This window comes from Notechis scutatus, chromosome 2, assembly GCF_049901735.1.
Source record: "Notechis scutatus isolate UNSWTSFEM ecotype Mainland chromosome 2, rNotScu1.2, whole genome shotgun sequence".
Lineage (NCBI taxonomy): Eukaryota > Metazoa > Chordata > Lepidosauria > Squamata > Elapidae > Notechis > Notechis scutatus.
The window spans coordinates 3,925,292-3,943,895 of record NC_142010.1 but is presented as its reverse complement, the minus strand read 5'-3'; the positions used below and the strand labels follow the sequence as shown (position 1 = coordinate 3,943,895).

General features: G+C 43.9%; 1 protein-coding gene across 1 annotated transcript in view; it reads right to left on the bottom strand.

Annotated features, from left to right (window-relative positions):
• Positions 1-14,466, bottom strand: part of LOC113425450 (carnitine O-acetyltransferase-like) — a 62,332-nt gene extending 47,866 nt beyond the window's left edge. The window contains exons 1-3 of the mRNA XM_087953049.1: positions 14,267-14,466; positions 9,403-9,624; positions 2,801-2,919 (exon numbers count right to left, since the gene is read on the bottom strand). Coding sequence (XP_087809175.1) covers positions 2,801-2,919; positions 9,403-9,624; positions 14,267-14,332 — 407 coding nt within the window. The 5' untranslated portion in view covers positions 14,333-14,466. The remainder of the gene's footprint in view (positions 1-2,800; positions 2,920-9,402; positions 9,625-14,266) is intronic.
• Positions 14,467-18,604: the final 4,138 nt, after the last annotated feature.

Sequence of the window (18,604 nt, the reverse complement as noted above, 5' to 3'; positions counted from 1 at the left end):
TTTTAAGGGTTGGGGCTTCAGCCCCATCCTTTGAGGACCTCAGAGGGCCTCTAGAGGGGTCTGTGACCACTCGCCACGGCCAACTTGCCGCAGGACAACTTGCGTTACAACCAACTCACCGCGACCAACTCAACACGGACGACTCACTGCAGGACAAGAGTTCCACTGGTATTAAAGAAATGGCAGAATGGAATAATGAAAGAAAGGGTGCAAAAAGGAGGGCAGAATATGTGAATGACAAAAATGTTTAAAAAATTAAATAATTAAATAGAATTGTTAAATTGTCCTGCAGCGAGTTGTCTCACGGTGACTTGGCCGTGGCGAGTTGTCCTGTACTGAGTTTTCTGACTGTGAGAACAATCAAGCAATGGAACAGTTTCCCTTCAGAAGTTGTGGGAGTGCCATCACTGGAGACTTTCAAGAAGAGACTAGACTCCCACCTGTCAGAAATGGTGCAGGGTCTCCTGCTTGGGCGGGGGGTTGGACTAGATCACCTACAAGGTCTCTTCCAACACTACTATTCTATTCTCTTGTTCTGTTCTGTTCTGTTCTTATCCTATCCTATCCTATCCTTATTCTTATCCTATCCTATCCTAACCTACCCTACTCTATGATTCCATTCCATTCTGTTGTGTTGTGTTCTATTCCTGTTCCACTCTACTCTACTCTACTCTACTCTACTCTACTCTACTCTATTCAGTTGGCTGTGGCAAATTGTCCCATTCTGTCAGCATGTAAGAAATCGTGATCTGGGATAGCCATAAGAAGTCAGCCAATGGGAACTGTTTGATGACTAAGAAACACCACCTGCTGTGAGCTATGTCAACCGGCTCATGGCTTAGGAGTAACTGGTCTGTATAAATATAGAGCTTCTGTGATTTCTGAGTTCTGATGGTTCTAGTTGCTTCTGCTTCTTGTCCTTGTACTTGCTATCACATTGCAAGAGCTGCATGGATATTGTATACTTGCATCATGTTTTATATTATTGTATTTGAACAAGTTTTTTTCTATAGATGAATCCTGCTGATTTATTTACTTGTGTGCTGGTTGGATTGCTGCAAACTCTTAATACATTCCGCTCTACAGATGTCTTGATGTCACTGGGGGACTTATGGACATTTTTCTCAGGCCATTCTTTGATCACTTTTCATTTTAATGATGGGATAGAGCAAGAATCTCCCCATTTGTATTCTTGAAACCAGCTCAATTTAAAAAAAAATTCACAGCCTTATCTTGAGATGTTGACACGCTGCAAAGGGGCTGATGGGAGCCACAACTGGCTAAGTTTTTGTCACATGCTGAACCATCAACCATAGTTTGGAAACCTAATTGGCTAGCTCACCCAATTTGCTAAACCACATTCCAAGTCGTGTTACACAACCGAGCCCCTACCATAAAATAAGGCGATCCTGAAGATCTTAAAAATAGGTCAATGCATTCCAAAATGTCCCATATTTTGTTTGTGGGATAATATATTCTGAAAGCCCCAGCGCAGAGATATGTGAAACATGGTTTATGTTCGGCATGTTGAAAGAATCTAGCAAATTATGGTTTACCCCAAAAACATTGGTTAAACCATTGATTAAACATCTATGGAGATTCTCAGTCATCCAAATAGAACAAGCCAAACTTTTTTTCAAGATGCCACTGAACTTCCTGGTTTTTCTTTGAAGACATTTCACTTCTCATCCAAGAAGCTTCTTCAGCTTCTCTTGACTGGATGGTGGGAAATTGAAGGATTTATACTCTTTGTGGACAGCTGGTCATTTGCATTCTTTTCGAGAGTCCTTGAGGCTACCTGAGGTTTATTTTGAAGATAAAAAAACTCCACATTTTGGACAGAGAGGACCGCTAGTTTGAAAGAGGGGTCAAAGGGGCCAACTATGTTGAAATTGAACATGTTCTCTCTCAACAGAGGGGGATAAACCTCCAGGTGGCCTCAAGGACTCTCGAAAAGAATGCAAATGACCAGCTGTCTGCAAGGAATATAAATCTTTCCATTCCCCACCATCCAGTCAGAGCTGAAGAAGCTTCCTGGATGAGAAGTGAAATGTCTTCAAACAAAAACAAGAAAATCCAGTTGCCTCTTGAAAAAGCACCTTTGGGATAATGGTTAAACGGGTGATGACGAACCTGTGGCACCCGGAGCCATTTGTGCAGGCACGCGAGCCCCAGACAAACTTACCTGCACTGCGCATGCGTGCACCTCCCAGCCGATTTTCGGCCCGTTTGAGCCAGTTTTCCGCCTCCCTAAGGCTCGAGGGAAATACCAGAAGTGCCGAAATGGGCCTGTTTTTTTTTTGGCCTCCAAAGGCTGCAGAGGCGTTCTTCGAGACCCCAGGAGGGCAAAAACGGCCTCCCCTGGGCTCCAGAGGCCCTCCGGAGGCTGAAAATGGGTACTTCCGGTATTTTCGGAAGGCCCGTTTTTTGACCTCCTGAGGCTGAAGAGGCTTCCCTCGAGCCTCAGGGAGGCTGAAAATCAGCCGGGAGGCGTGCGCATGTGCAATGCAGGTAACGGGATGCGGGGGGTGTTGTGCATGCATGCGCGGGGGGGCAGGGCGCGTTGCCTTCTGTGTGCTGGCACACGAGCGAGAGGGAGCGCACGCAATTTTCAGCACGGGAGCCCCAAAAGGTTAGCCACCCCGGGTTAAACCATGATTGAATCCCATGTATCAATTCAATCCCTGCCTTCCGTCATTCCCTTTTCTTCCCAAAGACCTGATTCTTCCTCCAACAGCCATGACACTTCCACTTCTTGACCCAAGCCATTTTTTTTTTAACCCCATATCAAATGTCTCACCTCAATTGTCCTCTCCAGTCGTTGAAATCCTGCTTGGGCAGGATGACAGCTGGGCTTGAGTGAACAACCAGGGGAAGGTGGTTCTCCAAGTAGGCCGTCTGAATCCACCAATCTCTGATCTAGGATGAATTAGGTAAGGTTAGAATATATGTCATCCATCAACCATCAGAATATGCGTGGCAGGAGGAAGGTCTACGGCAGAGGTTTCCAAACTTGGTAACTTTTAAGACTTGTGGACTTCAACTCCCAGAATTCTCCAGCCAGCATAGTCCACAAGTCTTAAAAGTTGCCAAGTTTGGGGACCCCTGGTCTATGGGATGCATAAGCAACTGTTAGAAGCCACAGTATATCTGTCATGAAGTCGCTTCAGGATTCCAGCGATTGCCCGAATTAAATCCCGAGCCTTGAGCCAATCTTCAAAAAACTTCAAAGAATTTATTAGGAGCGACATATTGGCATGATCTGTATGTAGCCGATTCTGAGACACGTAATTCACTGTCACCCTTGACTCTTGGTTTTCCCCCACCCCTCTGGGTGTATCATAATTCATATTCTCCAACAAAACACGTCCATAGCCAAGAGTCATCAATCATGTTCTCCAATTAGAGATTGTCCACAGCAGAAACTTCAGTCGCCTAGTTACAATCTCTGCAAAATATGAACAGAATGCGCTTTCGATTTCAAACTGCTGCACTGCTCTTCCAAAGCCCTTCCCCCCACCTTTCTGTTGGCAATTATAAAACGGGGCACAGAAAATGTTTTATGAGTTGACAATCATCACACAAACCCAGATTACAGAATTTGCGTCAGCTGCATCAGGATGCAATATGTAACTGAGGCTGCAATCTGGTCTCTGCCCCACCTCCATTGAGGCCTTTGATCCTGATTTCTATCTTGTTGCCATTAGACAAAAGGACACACTCCTTGACTTACACCAGTTCATTTAGTGACCATTCAAAGTTACAACGGCAATGGAAAAAATACGTGACTATATTTCACACTTACGACCATTGCAGCATCCCGTTGCAGCAACTGACTCCTATTTACGACAGTTGGCCCAAGGTCACTGACAAAGTTAGTGAAAATCCAGGTTCACTTAACAGCCATGTTCCTAACTAAACTGCAGTGATGCATTTAATAACAAGAAAGGCTGAAAAACGGGGCAAAATCCACATATCCCGTCTTGTTCAGCAACAGAAATTTTGGGGTCAATTGCGGTCATACTTTGCTTCTAAAAAAATATATTTGAAGCTACAAAAAACTTTTAGTGCCTCTGGAATTGGACAGTTTATATAAGTCTGATAAATATTTCGGTAAGCTCAAATAGATCAATAGACTCAAGAAAATTCATTATTGCTAATTATATTATTGAAATTATTCCTATTCCATTTTCAATGATGCAAACATGTTTTTACAGACCAGAATACTATGCATGTGGACTTACTGGGGACTGACTTACTGAATATGATTTTGCTTTTCTGGTCCTAATGAAAGAAAATTCATTTCTGATATCAGTGCCTTTCCTGTAATAAGAAAAGAGATGGGGTTTTATGTCGACAGCCCCATAATTAAGGAATCATTCCTTGTGATTCCTTCCGCTCAGGATGGCTCTTAAAATGTTCTTATTTTCAAAGGGATTAGACTAGCTCATCTCATTCTGTGCTTGTTTATTGTTTTGGTAATGTGTTTTCATTGGTTTTAATTATAAAGATATTCTGTATGTTTGCTGATGTACACTGCCTTAAACTGGCCACATGGGGGCAGCCAATAAACGCTGTTAGTAGATAAATAAAAGCCACAAATATATATAGAGAGCAACAAGAAATTTAAAATAAGTACAAACTTTTCAAGCAATGCATAGGACCATTTTGGCAGAGTGTAAATTTCTGTATCAAGGAATTTATATTTGTAAATTCTAAGGGGAACATGGCATGTTTTTAGGGTTAAAAAATAAAATTTTATACAGCAGCAAAAAGAAGTTATATAAATTGCATCAGCTGAATTTTTGCATTAGTGCCACATCCACTTGAGATCATTAATAAAGTCGGTCAGGCATGGACTGAACAGTCTACTTTCTTCCTGAAAGGAAAGTCCAGCTTCAGTGGACCAAAACAAGAGAAAGCTTTAATATTTTTCCTCCAAACTATTAATTATCAGCTCCCCACTGACGCAAAGGCTCATTAAAACGAGGACAATGTGGTAACACTGAAGACAAAATCTAGTAAGATTATCATGTTTGCTTGCTTGCACACTTGGAAGTGTTAGAAGTTTGATTGTCTAATTCAAACTAGACAACCTGCGACCTACTAGGTCATTGTTTCAGGGATATTTCCTTATTTAAACAGAGGAACGGAATGATTGCAGCTAGGCAAAAAAGCAGGTAGGGTAGAATAGAATAGAATAGAATAGAATAGAATAGAATAGAATAGAATAGCAGAGTTGGAAGGGACCTTGGAGGTCTTCTAGTCCAGCCCCCTGCTTAGGCAGGAAGCCCTACACCACCAATTTTTTTGGGAACGGGGGGGGGGGGGGGGGGGGGGGGGGGGGGGTTTGGGGGGGGGCTGGTTGGGGGTGTTGTTTGGTGGTTGGCATTTTTTAAAATTGTTCCCAGGGGGGGGGGGGGGGGGTGGGGGGGGGGGGGGGGGGGGGGGGGGGGAGGCGGGGGGGGCCGGGGGCGGGGGGGGGGGGGGGGGGGGGGGGGGTGGGGGGGGGGCCCCGGCCCCATTTTTTTTGGTTTTTTTTTAAATCCAATTTAAATTTTTTAAAAATCTATTCTTTTGCTTTTTTTAAAAAAAACCATCAATTTTCATCTACCCTGGTTACAATCAGTGGATACACAAGGGTTTTAGTAGTATATAGCCATGATGGCGAACCTATGGCACGCTTGCCACAGGTGGCATGCAGAGCCCTTTGCGCCAGCACGCGAGCCGCAGGCAAACTTACCTCACTGCACATGCGCGTGTCTCCAAGCTGATTTTCAGCTGGTTTGAGGCCTTTTTCAGCCTCCCAGCCTTGAGGAAAGCCTCTGCAGCCTGAAAAATAGGCCCGTTTCATCACTTCCTGTGATGAAACGGGCCTATTTTTCAGGCTGCAGAGGCTTTCCTCAAGCCTGGGAGGCCGAAAAAGGCCTCAAACAGGCTGAAAATCAGCTGGGAGGTGCAGTGTAGGTAAGGGGGTGGGGGATTGCATGCACATGCGCAGTGGGAGGGCGCACATTGCCTTCTGGCTGCTGGCACATGAGCGCGCAAGCGCGCACACAATTTTTGGCACAGGAAAGTTAGCCACCACTGGTATATAGTGTCAGAGTATATTCATGAATGGAATAGAGCTTATTAACAAAGTCAGCCAATGTATAGGCATGGCCACAGACCAGCCAATGGGAGCTGAATTGGAAAGTGAAACTAGATTCACCTGGGTGTGGCTCTAGTCTCTGCTCTGAGCTCTGAAGCTGCTGCTTGTGTTTTGCTTGTGTTACGTTGGAAGAATCCACTATTGGTATTGTAAACTTTACTTCACGTTATTATGTACACAAAGAAGTTAATGAATCCTGCTGAATCAGTCATCTGTGTGAGCTTTCTGGATTTGAACTTCTGCTGCAAAATCTAACCTATAGTTCTGGCAGCCTTCCCCTGCTTAATGCCCCTCCAGATGTGCAAAGATTGGTCCAATACATCTGGAGGTCATCAGGTACTGTGGGAAGACCCGACAGAATCCAGCGCAAACTACAATGATTCTTAGGTTATGCGGTGAATCCCATGCAGTGAAACGTCACGCAAACACTGCCACTGTGTACCAGGGGTACATCGGGTGCACGTATCTGAGTTGTAACTTTTGCACAACGACCCTTGTCACATCCATTTGATCTGTTCTCCTCTTGCCCCCAGCAAACGCTACTAAGTAGACCCTAGATTGATCATTACGAACTTGGCATCCACTTGGTGGCTCATTTCTGTGACAAGATAAGGACAGAAGCAAACTCTTGAGTTCCCATGCCATCAAATAAGCAACTTGGGGCAGTAGTGCGCCCAGTAGTAGTTCCCTCACCACTTTTCCCATTAATATGAACAAACCCTTAAAATTAAGGACTCTTTTTTTTTTTTGGAGATAAATTTAAGAAACCAATCAGGGCGTCAAGGACCACAAAGCTTTTCTGATGACACGGTGACATTACTGGAGAGACAAAAGTGTGATATTTTTTAAGCGAAAAGAAACAAGAAACAAAGCAACCAACATTAACCCAGAGAACCGTGGCGACCCAGGGGTTAATTAGCATGCAGTATTATACGCTATTTCTGCTGACTGCCAACAGTTCGACTCTCTCCGGCTCAAGGATGACTCAGCCTTCCATCCTTCCGAGGTCAGTGAAACGAGGACCCAGATTGTTGGGGGCAATATGCTGACTTTGTAAACCACTTAGAGAGGGCTGTAAAAGCACTGTGAAGCAGAATATCAACCTGCTATTGCTATTCCTATTATTTGTGGGTTTCAGAATCATAAGAACGGGAAAGGGGTGTTAGTAAATGGTGTGGACCAGCAATGATGGTTCAAAGCTTCCTTATCAAGGCGGAAAGGCAAGTCTGGACTTGTCCTTGATTTAGCTTTTGTGGCTTCTTTGGGAACATTTAGTTCACAGGCCATGATGTGGTTGCAGAATTCGGGAGGGTTGCAGTTGCAAAACATCTGGTGGGCACCAAGTGGGAGAAAAAAGAGCCGTTCCAAGAAAGCAATAGGGGAACAGACGTACCTCCACCACGTAGTTGCTCTCCATGACTCGGAATTTGCAACCTACCAATAATGCCTCTATATAGGGACGTGGTGGCTCAGTAGCTAAGATGCTGATCTTGTTGATCAGAAAGGTCGGCTGTTTGGCAGTTCAAATCCCTAGCGCCGCGTTAACGGAGTGAGCTCCCGTTACTTGTCCCAGCTTCCGCCAACCTAGCAGTTCAAAAGCACGTAAAAAAAATGCAAGTAGAAAAATAGGGACCACTTTGGTGGGAAGATAACACGTGTTCTGTGCGCCTTTGGCATTTAGTCATGCTGAACATATGACCAGAGACATCTTTGGACAGCGCTGGCTCTTCGGCTTTGTAACAGACATGGGCACCGCCCCCTTGAGCCCGAAACGACTAGCATGTATGTGCAAGGAGAACCTTTACCTTTAATAGTGCCACAGGAACAAAAATTGGATAGAAATACCTAGAAACATAGTAATACCACTTAGATTTTTATAGCACTTTATAGTGCTTTACAGCTATGGTCCTCAACTTTTGTGGGTCAACTTCCAGGGGGAGGGAGGAACCGAGTCACCACTCACGTGAGTCAAGCTGCATGCACGAGTACTGGCCTGCTGCTTGTGTGCACACTGGCAGGCCTCTCACGCAGCCCAAGTTGCAAATAAGCCATGGGTGAGCCACAGCCTGGTGGTTGGGGACCCCTTCTTAACAGTACTCTCTGGGCAGTTCACAATATTAGTGTCAGTGTTCCGATGGATGCCCCAATTAATTCACGTGCCTCGAGCCAAATTTCAAAAGGAAACCCATTATTTATTAGGAGCAACGTGTCAGCGTTTTTCCCAAGTGCAGTGGACTCTGCCCTATGTAATTTACTGCCCACCTACGACCCTGTTTCCCCCCTCCTCCAAGAGTGTGTCATAAATCACAGTCTCTGTTAGGGATAACATTGGTTACCTAACTTAGTTTGGCTAAATATAATATATGTTTGTTAGTTTAAATGTGTGTGTCACTTTAAACTGTAAGCCAAGTATTTGGGTGCGGTTGTAAATCGCCATAAGAGGGAGCAAGAGAGCTCACTGTTTGCCGGCTTTTACTGGAATGCTGACAGAGAAGGATTGATGGTGATTACTGCATGCGTTTGCTGAGAGAAGAAAAGAAGGTTTGATTTTGCTTCATATCTCTGACTGCAAAAGAGATACATCACTGGACAGATTGTTTGTGAGTTGAACGACCTATTTTCTACACTGGACTTTGCAAACTGAACAACCCTTGGACTGTCTGAACTTAGTGTATGACATATGGACTGCTTTGACTATGCTATAACTCTTGCTGGAATAAAAACTATTTAACTGCACAGTGTATCTGTCTTACTGAGTGTAAAGCTACAACGCTTTATCTCACACACACTCTCTGTCTGCTAGACTGCTGTTGCACATTCTGCTAAGGTGTTGTATCCCTAACAGTCTCCAACTGAGCACTTTCAGGGGCTGTAGAAAACACACCACTCCGGGGGGGCTCTGGTAAACCTGGGACACAATCTGGAGAAAGGTATGCGTGGAATGTGCTTCCGGTCCTAGCAACCAAAACTGCTCTATCAGATCTTCCCCCCCTCCCCACTTCTTATGGCAACTCGAGAGCAGGCCTTGAATGCTTTACGAGTTGACCATCAGCGTATTGCCCCCAACAATCTGGATCCCCCCCATTTTACCCTCCTTGGAAGGATGGCGGGCTGAGTCAACCTTGAGCTCTGTCGAGATTGAACTCCAGGTTGCAGGCAAAGTTTGCCTGCAGTACTGCGTTCTAGCCACTGCACCCCCAGGGCTCCATGGTTCCCCCCCCCCCCTGCCCTCCAGAGTCCCCCTTCCTTACCCAGTTCTCCATGCGGGCAGCCCTGCATTTCAGCCGCACCTGCAGCCTCTCGCCTTCTCCGCCTGGGGCCCCAAAGTCTGCCACCAGCTGCCGCGTCTGCTCCAGGTCTTTGGGGTTCACCAGGGGCTCCAGGGAGCGCAGGTACTGGGTCATGGTTTGAGCCAACAATGGTATAGGTTGGCGGGGGAGGGCAAGGGAAGAGGCATTTCGGTAGTGGAACACCTGGAGAGTCAAAAGGAGGCAAGAGAGAACTTGGCATATTTGCTCAGTCAATACTATTTTCTTCCTTCCTCCCATCAGCCCCTTGGAGCTGGGTTCTCATAACCCAGCGATCCAAACCCACAAAACCCAACCATACACGTAGTCCTTGACTTACAACCATTCATTCAGTAACCCCTTCGAAGTTAAAAAAGAAAAATGACCTACAATCATTGTTCATGCTTATGACCGTCGCGGCATTCCCATGGTCACCTGATCAAAATTCAGAGGGTGGGCAACTGGTATTTACTGTTGCTTGCGCCATCCTGCAGTTATGTGACTGCATTTTACAATCTTTACAGTGCACCAAAGACAAAGTCCTTGTGTGTCCAATCTCACTTGGCCAATAAAGAATTCTATTCTATTCTATTCTATTCTATTCTCTACATTCTATTCTCTACATTCTATTCTATTCTACTCGATTCTCTACATTCTATTCTATTCTATTCTACTCTATTCTCTACATTCTATTCTATTCTATTCTATTCTACTCTATTTACATTCTATTCTATTCTATTCTATTCTATTCTATTCTCTACATTCTATTCTATTCTATTCTATTCTATTCTCTACATTCTATTCTATTCTATTCTACTCTATTTACATTCTATTCTATTCTATTCTATTCTATTCTATTCTATTCTATTCTATTCTCTACATTCTATTCTATTCTACTCTATTCTCTACATTCTATTCTATTCTATTCTATTCTACTCTACTCTACTCTATTCTTTTTCACTGGAAACTGGTGTTTATTTCTGGTTTCTGACAAAAAAATTGTCCCATAGCAAACAATGGATTTGCTTAACGACTGTGGTGCTCACTTAATGACCACCACAAAAAAAGACTATAAAGTTACAGCAAAGCCTGTGACATGGTGATGCAGTGATCTGCTCAAGGACCCTCACACCTTATGACCAAAATTGCAGGCTGTTATGGTCACAAGTCAAGGACTGCCTGTATGGACTATCTTGCACCCATTAGTGTAGGCCAGGGGTCCACAACCTGAGGGCCACAGAATCACAGTTATAGTAATAGCTGTAGTAATAGAATCTTCCCAAGCCTCAAACTGCTTCCATTTCCCTCAATTTATCTTCATGTGAACTTGGGAGGGGCTTCTCTCAAATGTTTACTCACCTTACATTCTTGTCCCTTCTTATCTGACCTTAGATGGGCTTAGCAGCTCAATCCTTCTGTCGTTCAAGGTTGTTCTCTATGCTCTCTCACTCTCTTTCCAGATATTTTCTGTCTACAACTCTCATATCCTAGGAATAGCAGATGGTGCTTTGTAGGCATCGGTTCTTTAAAACGATTGCCTCATCTACCTTGCTCTGAACCACCATTGAAGAGCGGGGTATAAAAGACGGCCTGGAGAAAGAGGCCTCATTAAATAAGGCCCATGAGGCAGCCATCTTGACAAAATGGATAGGGTTCAAGGTTGATCTAGGGCAGGGGTCTTTCAAACTTGACAGCTTTAAGACTTGTGGACTTTAACTCCCAGATTTCCTCCTCCATTCATGTTAGCTCAGGAATCCTGGGAGTTGAAATCCGCAAGTCTTAAACTTGCCAAGTTTGAAGACTCTTGATCTAGGGCAAGGGTGTCCAACCTTGGCAACTTTAAGACTTGTGGACTTCAACTCCCAGAATTCCTCAGCCAGCTGGCTGAGGAATTCTGGGAGTTGAAGTCCACAAGTCTTAAAGTTGCCAAGGTTGGACACCCCTGATCTAGGGTTTGGAGAGGTATATCTCCTCATGAAGACCTGTATCCCAGCTAGACTTTCCCACAGGATAATGACGGAAGAAAAGTCACAAAAGCATGGGAAAATAATGGCTCCTCTGCAGGGACGAAGGGAAACATTTGTAATTTTTTAACATGTAAACTCTTTAACATGTAAACATTGAACTCTTCAGGCATTAGATACTATGCTATCCTAACTGCCCAATATAGATCTAATAAATTAGTTATGCGCTGTGAGGCACAAATACTGGAGGTTTTAAAGAAGAGAGTGGACAACAATTTGTTTGAAATGGTACACAATTGGGCTTTCTGCTTGAACAGGGGGTTGGAACAGAAGACCTCTAAGGTCCCTTCCTTTCTACTCTACTCTACTCTTTTTCCATTCTATTCTCTATTCAATAGACTGGAATAGAGAATAGAACAGTGTTCTGTTCTATTCCATCCTATTCTATATTCTATTCTATTCTCTATTCAATAGACTAGAATAGAGAATAGCATAACAGATGACAGATAATCAGAGTTGGAGGGGACCTTGTAGGTCATCCAGTCCAACCTCCTGCCCAAGCGGGAGACCCTACCCCATTTCTGACAAGTGGCAGTTCAATCTCTTCTTGAAGGTCTCAAGTGGTGGCGCTCCCACAACTTCCGTTGGTTGATTGTTCTCACTGTCAGAAAGTTTCTCCTTATTTCCAGGTTAAATCTCTCCTTATTCAGTTTCCATCATAGAACAGTGTTCTGTTCTGTCTATCTTATTCTATTCTATTCTATTCTATTCTTTTCTATTCTATTCTATTCTCTTTTCTATTCTATTCTATTCTCTATTCTCTTTTCTATTCTATTGTATTCTATTGTATTCTGTTCTGTTCTATTCTATATTCTGTTCTATTCTCTATTCAATAGAGACTAGAATAGAGAATAGAACAGTGTTCTGTCCTGTCTATTCTATTCTATTTATTTTGTTTCCTCAAATGAGATTTCCACTGACATAATACAGACTAAACACTAAACTACCGGTATGTCTTTATATTCCACCTTGCTATGAAGGTGGGTCTAACCAGTAAGGTAATTTCTGATTTGCTAGCTAGGTCTAAGACATCAGGGAAAGAGGACTGGCTTTGATTGGGCAAAATAAAAGTCACTCTGCTCAAAGAGGTTGGCTCTGATCTACCTTCCACCTTCCCTAAAACAGAGAAGCACCCCAAGGAAGGAGGAAAGAGGTCCCTGCCTATCAACATCTCCAGAGAAGGCCCTGATGACATTTCTCCAACTATATCTGGTCGATGAACTTCCAACATGTTTGGGAATCCAACATCTTAATTCAAGGAGGTAAAAATTGTTTATTTAAACAGATGATATTGATTTTATCGGGAGTTTTTGTAAAAACCATCCTTTTCCTTGTTCCTGTATTTCTCCAATAAACTTTTTTTTTAAAATCTAGAATTTGGCTCCTCTGGTTTAGTGAGGGGATTTCTCATTAATGGGTGGCTAATGGATTAACGTAATATGTGGACTCAACAAAGTTCAATAAACCATGGTTAAAACCATGGCTTATTCAACTATCCTTAGCTAAAACTTTATTATGTGTTTTCTTAATGTGGGGGAAAGATCCTTTAAAAATTGCTTGTACACAGAGGCTGAGAGATATCTCTTACAATACACATAGGACATAAATTCCTATATCTTAGTTTTATCTACTAAAGTTCTACACCTCCCAAGTCTCAACCACTAGAAACAACTAGAATTTCAAAGACTTAAGATAATCAGCTCCTTCCCACCCGCCTATCTCCCAAAACTTGGCTTCCTGTACACAAATCAAGAGGGTATCATTGCTTATTTATCAGACTCTAGTTTGGTTATAAGCGGGAAAATTGGAATGAAAAAGATCTGGTGGTGAAGGCCGAAAGAATTCAGAAAAAGTGGCACTGCTGCGTCTATTAAGTAAAAATTAACAAATCTTTTATCAACCCATGGTAGTTTTATGCCGACTCCTATCCAGGGGATTCGTTTCCCCACCCCCCAGCAAATCTCATCTAAAGGGATCTCCAGCAACAAACCTGTATTTAAACGGGTTTTATCTGCTTCTTCGAAAGGTAACTAACCCACGATTGAATACAAGCAGGGCACGGCGATATACATTATTAGCATTGCATTTTTATAACTTATTTCTCATAATGCCACAATACATCATTTATACATCATTTATATTATAATCTAATGGTTAGAGTAATCGGTAATACCACGATTTATTCATGCACACCGCCGAAAACCGAGATCACAGTTCGCCCTTCAAAACCGCGCGGCGAAATCAAAGGCTGCTTATACCATAATCGATTCATTATACATTAAACGCGCTTAATTTTATAAAACGAGAGCTACCACCACCTACGTGGTGGTGGTGGTGGGTTAGGAAACACCTCCCCACGCAGTGGACAAAGCCTGCCATCTGGATCCTCGGAGGTTTCGCCCTTAAGCAAAGCGAAAACGGGGGTGGGGGAGGAAGGCTGGTTGCGCTACGCTGCACTGCACGCAAAGCTTCTTGCACGCGATCCCGGCTGCTTTTGCACGGGATCGCTTTCCAGGACGGTTTGCAATACGACTCCCCGTTTTCCCCTTAAACCCCTTCCTTCCCCCCCCCCACTCCGCCCCAATTTCAGGGTAGACCCCGCCGCTCCCCGCCTTCATGGGCAAGCGTTGCCTTCTGCACGTCCGCGCGCACGGGTGGCAATTGTTGTAAAAACAACCCCGCCTTAACTTTTGCACGCTCTCGCCCTGCTAAGTAACCTTCGGCGTTTTTGCAAAAAAAAAACAAAAAAACCCAACAACCAAAGAGAAGGGGGGGGGCGGCGAGGGTTGTTTTTTTTAACTAACCGTAGGCGCCGAGAGGTTGCTCTGGCCGCAGCCCCAAGGCCTCCACAACGCCCTCCACCTTCCCATTGCAGGAATCCCATGCGCCCTCCTGAAAGCCCAGGCTCTGCGAAGTTGCGAAGGGGTGGGGGGGGCGGCGAGGAAAGCGGAATCCCAGCTGACCCGGTTGCGAACGTGTGTGTCACTTCCTGCAAAGGGGGAGGAAACTGCCAGCGGGGGAGGGGAGGGTCCCTCCCCCTCGCTCTGTCTTCCCCCACCCCAATTGCGGTCCGCCCTGGAAAAGCAATCGGAGTGTATTAGAAGAATAGCAGAATAATAGAATAACTTGATTGTCTCTTTAAATGTACGCATAGGCGTAGATTAAAATGAAATTTCGTTGCATACAGCTCTCAAAGGGTCACCATTCCCAATATACAGAATCGAATAGGAATGAAATAGAATAGAATTGAATCATAGGATAGATAGGATAGGATAGGATAGGATAGGATAAGAATGGAATAGAATAGAATAGAATAGAATAGAATAGAATAGAATAGAATAGAATAGAATAGAATAGAATAGTTGGAATGGAATGGAATGGAATGGAATGGAATGGAATGGAATGGAATAGAATAGAATAGAATAGAAGGAATGGATCTTGTTGGTCATCTAGTCCAACCCTTCTGAAGCAGGAGATCCTATAGCAGTGATGGCGAACCTTTTTGTTGTGGTGTGCCGAAAGCACATGCATGCACCCACAATGCAATGTGCTCTGCCCCCCTCTCCTGTTACGTGCACTGTGCATGTGCGTGCCTCCCATCTGATTTTTGGCCAGTTTGAAGCCTTTTTTGCCCCACCTGGGGCACAAGGGAAGCCTCTGCAGCTTTTGGAGGCCAAAAAAACGGGCCCATTTCAGCACTTCCGGTTTCGGCACTTCTGGTATTTCCAGGTTTTTCAGCCTCCAAAGGCTGCAGAGGCTTCCCTCGAGCTCCAGGGAGGGTGAAAAAGGCCTCAAACAGCCCGACAATCACCTGGGAGGCGCACATGCACAGTGCAGGTAAGTTTGGCTGGGGCTTGCACGCCCTCACAAATGGCTCTGTGTGCCACCTGTGGCATGCGTGCCATAGGTTCGCCATCACAGCCCGGTAGCATTTCTGACAGATGCCTGTCCAATCTCTTCTTGAAAGTTTCCAGTGATGAAGATCCCACAACTTCTGAAGGCAAAGCTGTTCAAGAATAGAATATGGTCACTTTGAACGTACATAAATCGGCATAGATTAAAATGAAAATTTGTTGCATACAGCTCTCAAAGGGTCACCACCTCCAGTATACACTACATAAACATGACAAAAAATATAAATAAATAAATTGTGCATACACACACATACACACATATATGACACAGAAACAACACATTGTTATTATTCTCAGCTTTAAACAGAGGAAGGAGAAGCTCTATAGCCGGGAGATTGCAAGTACTTAGTAGCTGCAGGCAGAAAATAAAGAGGTTGCAACCATTAATGGGAACTGCAGTGTCACAAATGTTAATGTTAATTAGAATAGCACCGGAAGAGTCCTTGGAGGTCTTCTAGTCCAACCCCTATTCAAGCAGAAGATCCTATATAGCGTTTTGAGGTAAGGAGTTGAAACAGTTTATGTCCGGGATGTGAAGGGTCTGTAAATATTTTCACAGCCCTCTTTTTGACTCAATAGTAAAATCCCATCAAACGATTGTGACAGGAGGTAGTAGCAGCGATGGCCTCAATTCTACTTTTTAATACGGTAAATATTGGTAAATATAACACATATAAACAAAAGCTGATTTGGGGCCTTCTGTGATTTTTAAAAGTGCGAAGAGGCCCTGAGGAAAAATAGTTAAAGAAATACTGCATGAAGACATACGGAAAGGTTTAGAGCCCTCATGGTTTGTTGTGATCATAATTTATTGAACAAGACATAGTGGCTTGATGTCCATTTAGTATAATTTATTGACAAAAGCATCACGTTAAAAGATAGGCGGTGGTTATAGCTGTCACACATTGCTTTAAGCCAGATACAGTTGTTTACAGTCCTCTGGACTGATTCAGAGGTTGTATTTAGCTTCAGTTGTTTATCATGTTATGTAAATTGAGTTTATTCTGAATAAATGCTATTAAAAATGGTCCCAGGGCAGGAGAAATCTAAGGTTTCCATTTGCTGCTGTTAAAACATAGCTAAATGTTTAATAGATATTCTGTGTCAGAGGAACTAGACTTTTTTTTTAAATCTGGTAATATAAAAATATTTCCTTAGACTTTCAGAGGCTGACAAATCCATTGCTAAACATCCTTCATTTTATAGAAACGATATATGACTCAAATGGAAAACCAGAATCAACATGCATTTCTTGCTGGGCCTGCCCTGAAAAAATTATTTTTTATTTTTTAATTTGTCAATTGCTTACAAGATAATAGGTATAAGTAAAACATAGTTATGAATACATGGATACATATAAGAAAAATAAAAAATATATATAAAAGAAACAATAGGACAGGGATTTATTTATTTGATTTGCCAATTGTTTACAAGATAATAAGTATAAATGTATACATAGTTGTGAATACATGAAATGGTTACATATAAGAAAAATAAAGAAAGAGAAACAATAGGACAGGGACTGTAGGCACGTTGGTGCGCTTATGCACGCCCCCTACAGACCTCTTAGGAAAGGGGTGAGATCAATAGTAGACAGTCTAAGGTTAAAGTTTTTGGGGTTTGGGGAAGAAACTACAGAGTCGGGTAGAGTATTCCAGACATTGACCACTCTATTGCTGAAGTCGTATTTCCTGCAATCAAGTTTGGTGCGATTAACCTTGAGTTTGTATCTATTGTTTGTTCTTGTGTTGTTATGGTTGAAGCTGAAGTATTCATTGACTGATAGGACATTGCAATGTATGATTTTATATACTATACTTAGATCAGACCGAAGGCGGCGTAGTTGTAGGTTTTCTAGGTCTAGAATTTCGAGTCTGGTGGCATAAGGTATTCTACAATGAGTAGAGGAATGGAGAACTCTTGGCCTAGCCTAGAGATAATAAAAACTTAGGAGAAAATCTCTCACTCTCTCCCGCTCCCTCCCTCCTTCTCCCTCCCTCCCACTCTCTTCCTCCTTCTCTCCTTTCCTCTCTCTCCCACAATCCCTCCCTCTCTCTCTATTTTTCTCTCCCTTTCCCTCCCTCTCTCTTTCTTTCTCCCTCACCCTCCCTTTCTATCTGCTTCCCTTTTTCTTTTCCTCCCTCTTTCTTTCCCTCCCTCTCCCATCAGCCCTCCCACCCCCTCACTCACTCCCTCTTCCTTTCCCTCCCTCTCTTCTCTCTTCATCCTTCCCACCCACCCTCCCTCCCTCCTTCTCTCTCCCTCACCCTCCCTCTCTCTGTCCCTCCCTTTTTCTCTTCCTCCCTCTCTCCTTCCCTCCCTCTCCCATCATCCCACCTACCCCTCCCTCCCTTTCCCCTCCCTGCTCCCTCCCTCCCTCCCACTCTCCCTCTTTCCCCTCTTTCTTCCTCCTCCCTCCCTCCCTCCCTCCCTCCCCTCCCTCCCTTCCTCTCCCCCCTTCTCTCTTTCAACCTGCTGATGTCTGAAAAACAGGGCCATCAAAAAGAAGCACCGAAGGATTGCTGCAGGAACTCTGCAGTATTGCAAAACTCATAAGTCTCTGTTCCTTGACAGCTGGAAACCCTGAAAAAAAAAATGGTTGTCTGGAAAGTACAGGTGCCACTTGGCAGATCACCATTCCCAGCCCTGAGGACTTATAACCATTCCCGGGTTTTCTTGGTGTTGCTGTTTGTGTTCAGAAGGTCAGGATATTGAATAACCTGGCCAACCAATAACCACAAGGGGTGGGGACTGATGTTACTTCTGGGGGTTGTGAAATCTAAACCCCATGCAAGCCACATGGCCCTCAGGATCAGATTCCCTCTCTAGGACACTTGGGATAAGGAAGGCTGTCTTCTGCAAGAGAGAAGAGGTCCTGTCTTGAGATGCTGGCTGTAACAAACCAAGCTAAGCTCTAATAAATGCATTGGAAGGAGAAATGTTCCCCAGAGCATCGTGCTGGGGCCAGAGTGATCCAACTAGGGGTGTGCAAAAGCCGACTGCCCTTCATTGTTCATGCACACATTGCATTGGGAATAGGTGTAAAAAGACGGTGAATCTGCTGGACCAGGCGTGGAGAGACCCAGGTTCTAGGTGCCCCTTCAGCTACAGAAGTTCTCTTGGGATCTCTAGGACGATTCTTCCTTCTCAGCTTGGTCTAGTGGTGAAAATGTTGGGCTGGCAAGAGGGAGGCGCAGGTTCTAGGTCCTCCTTTAATCCAGTAACCCT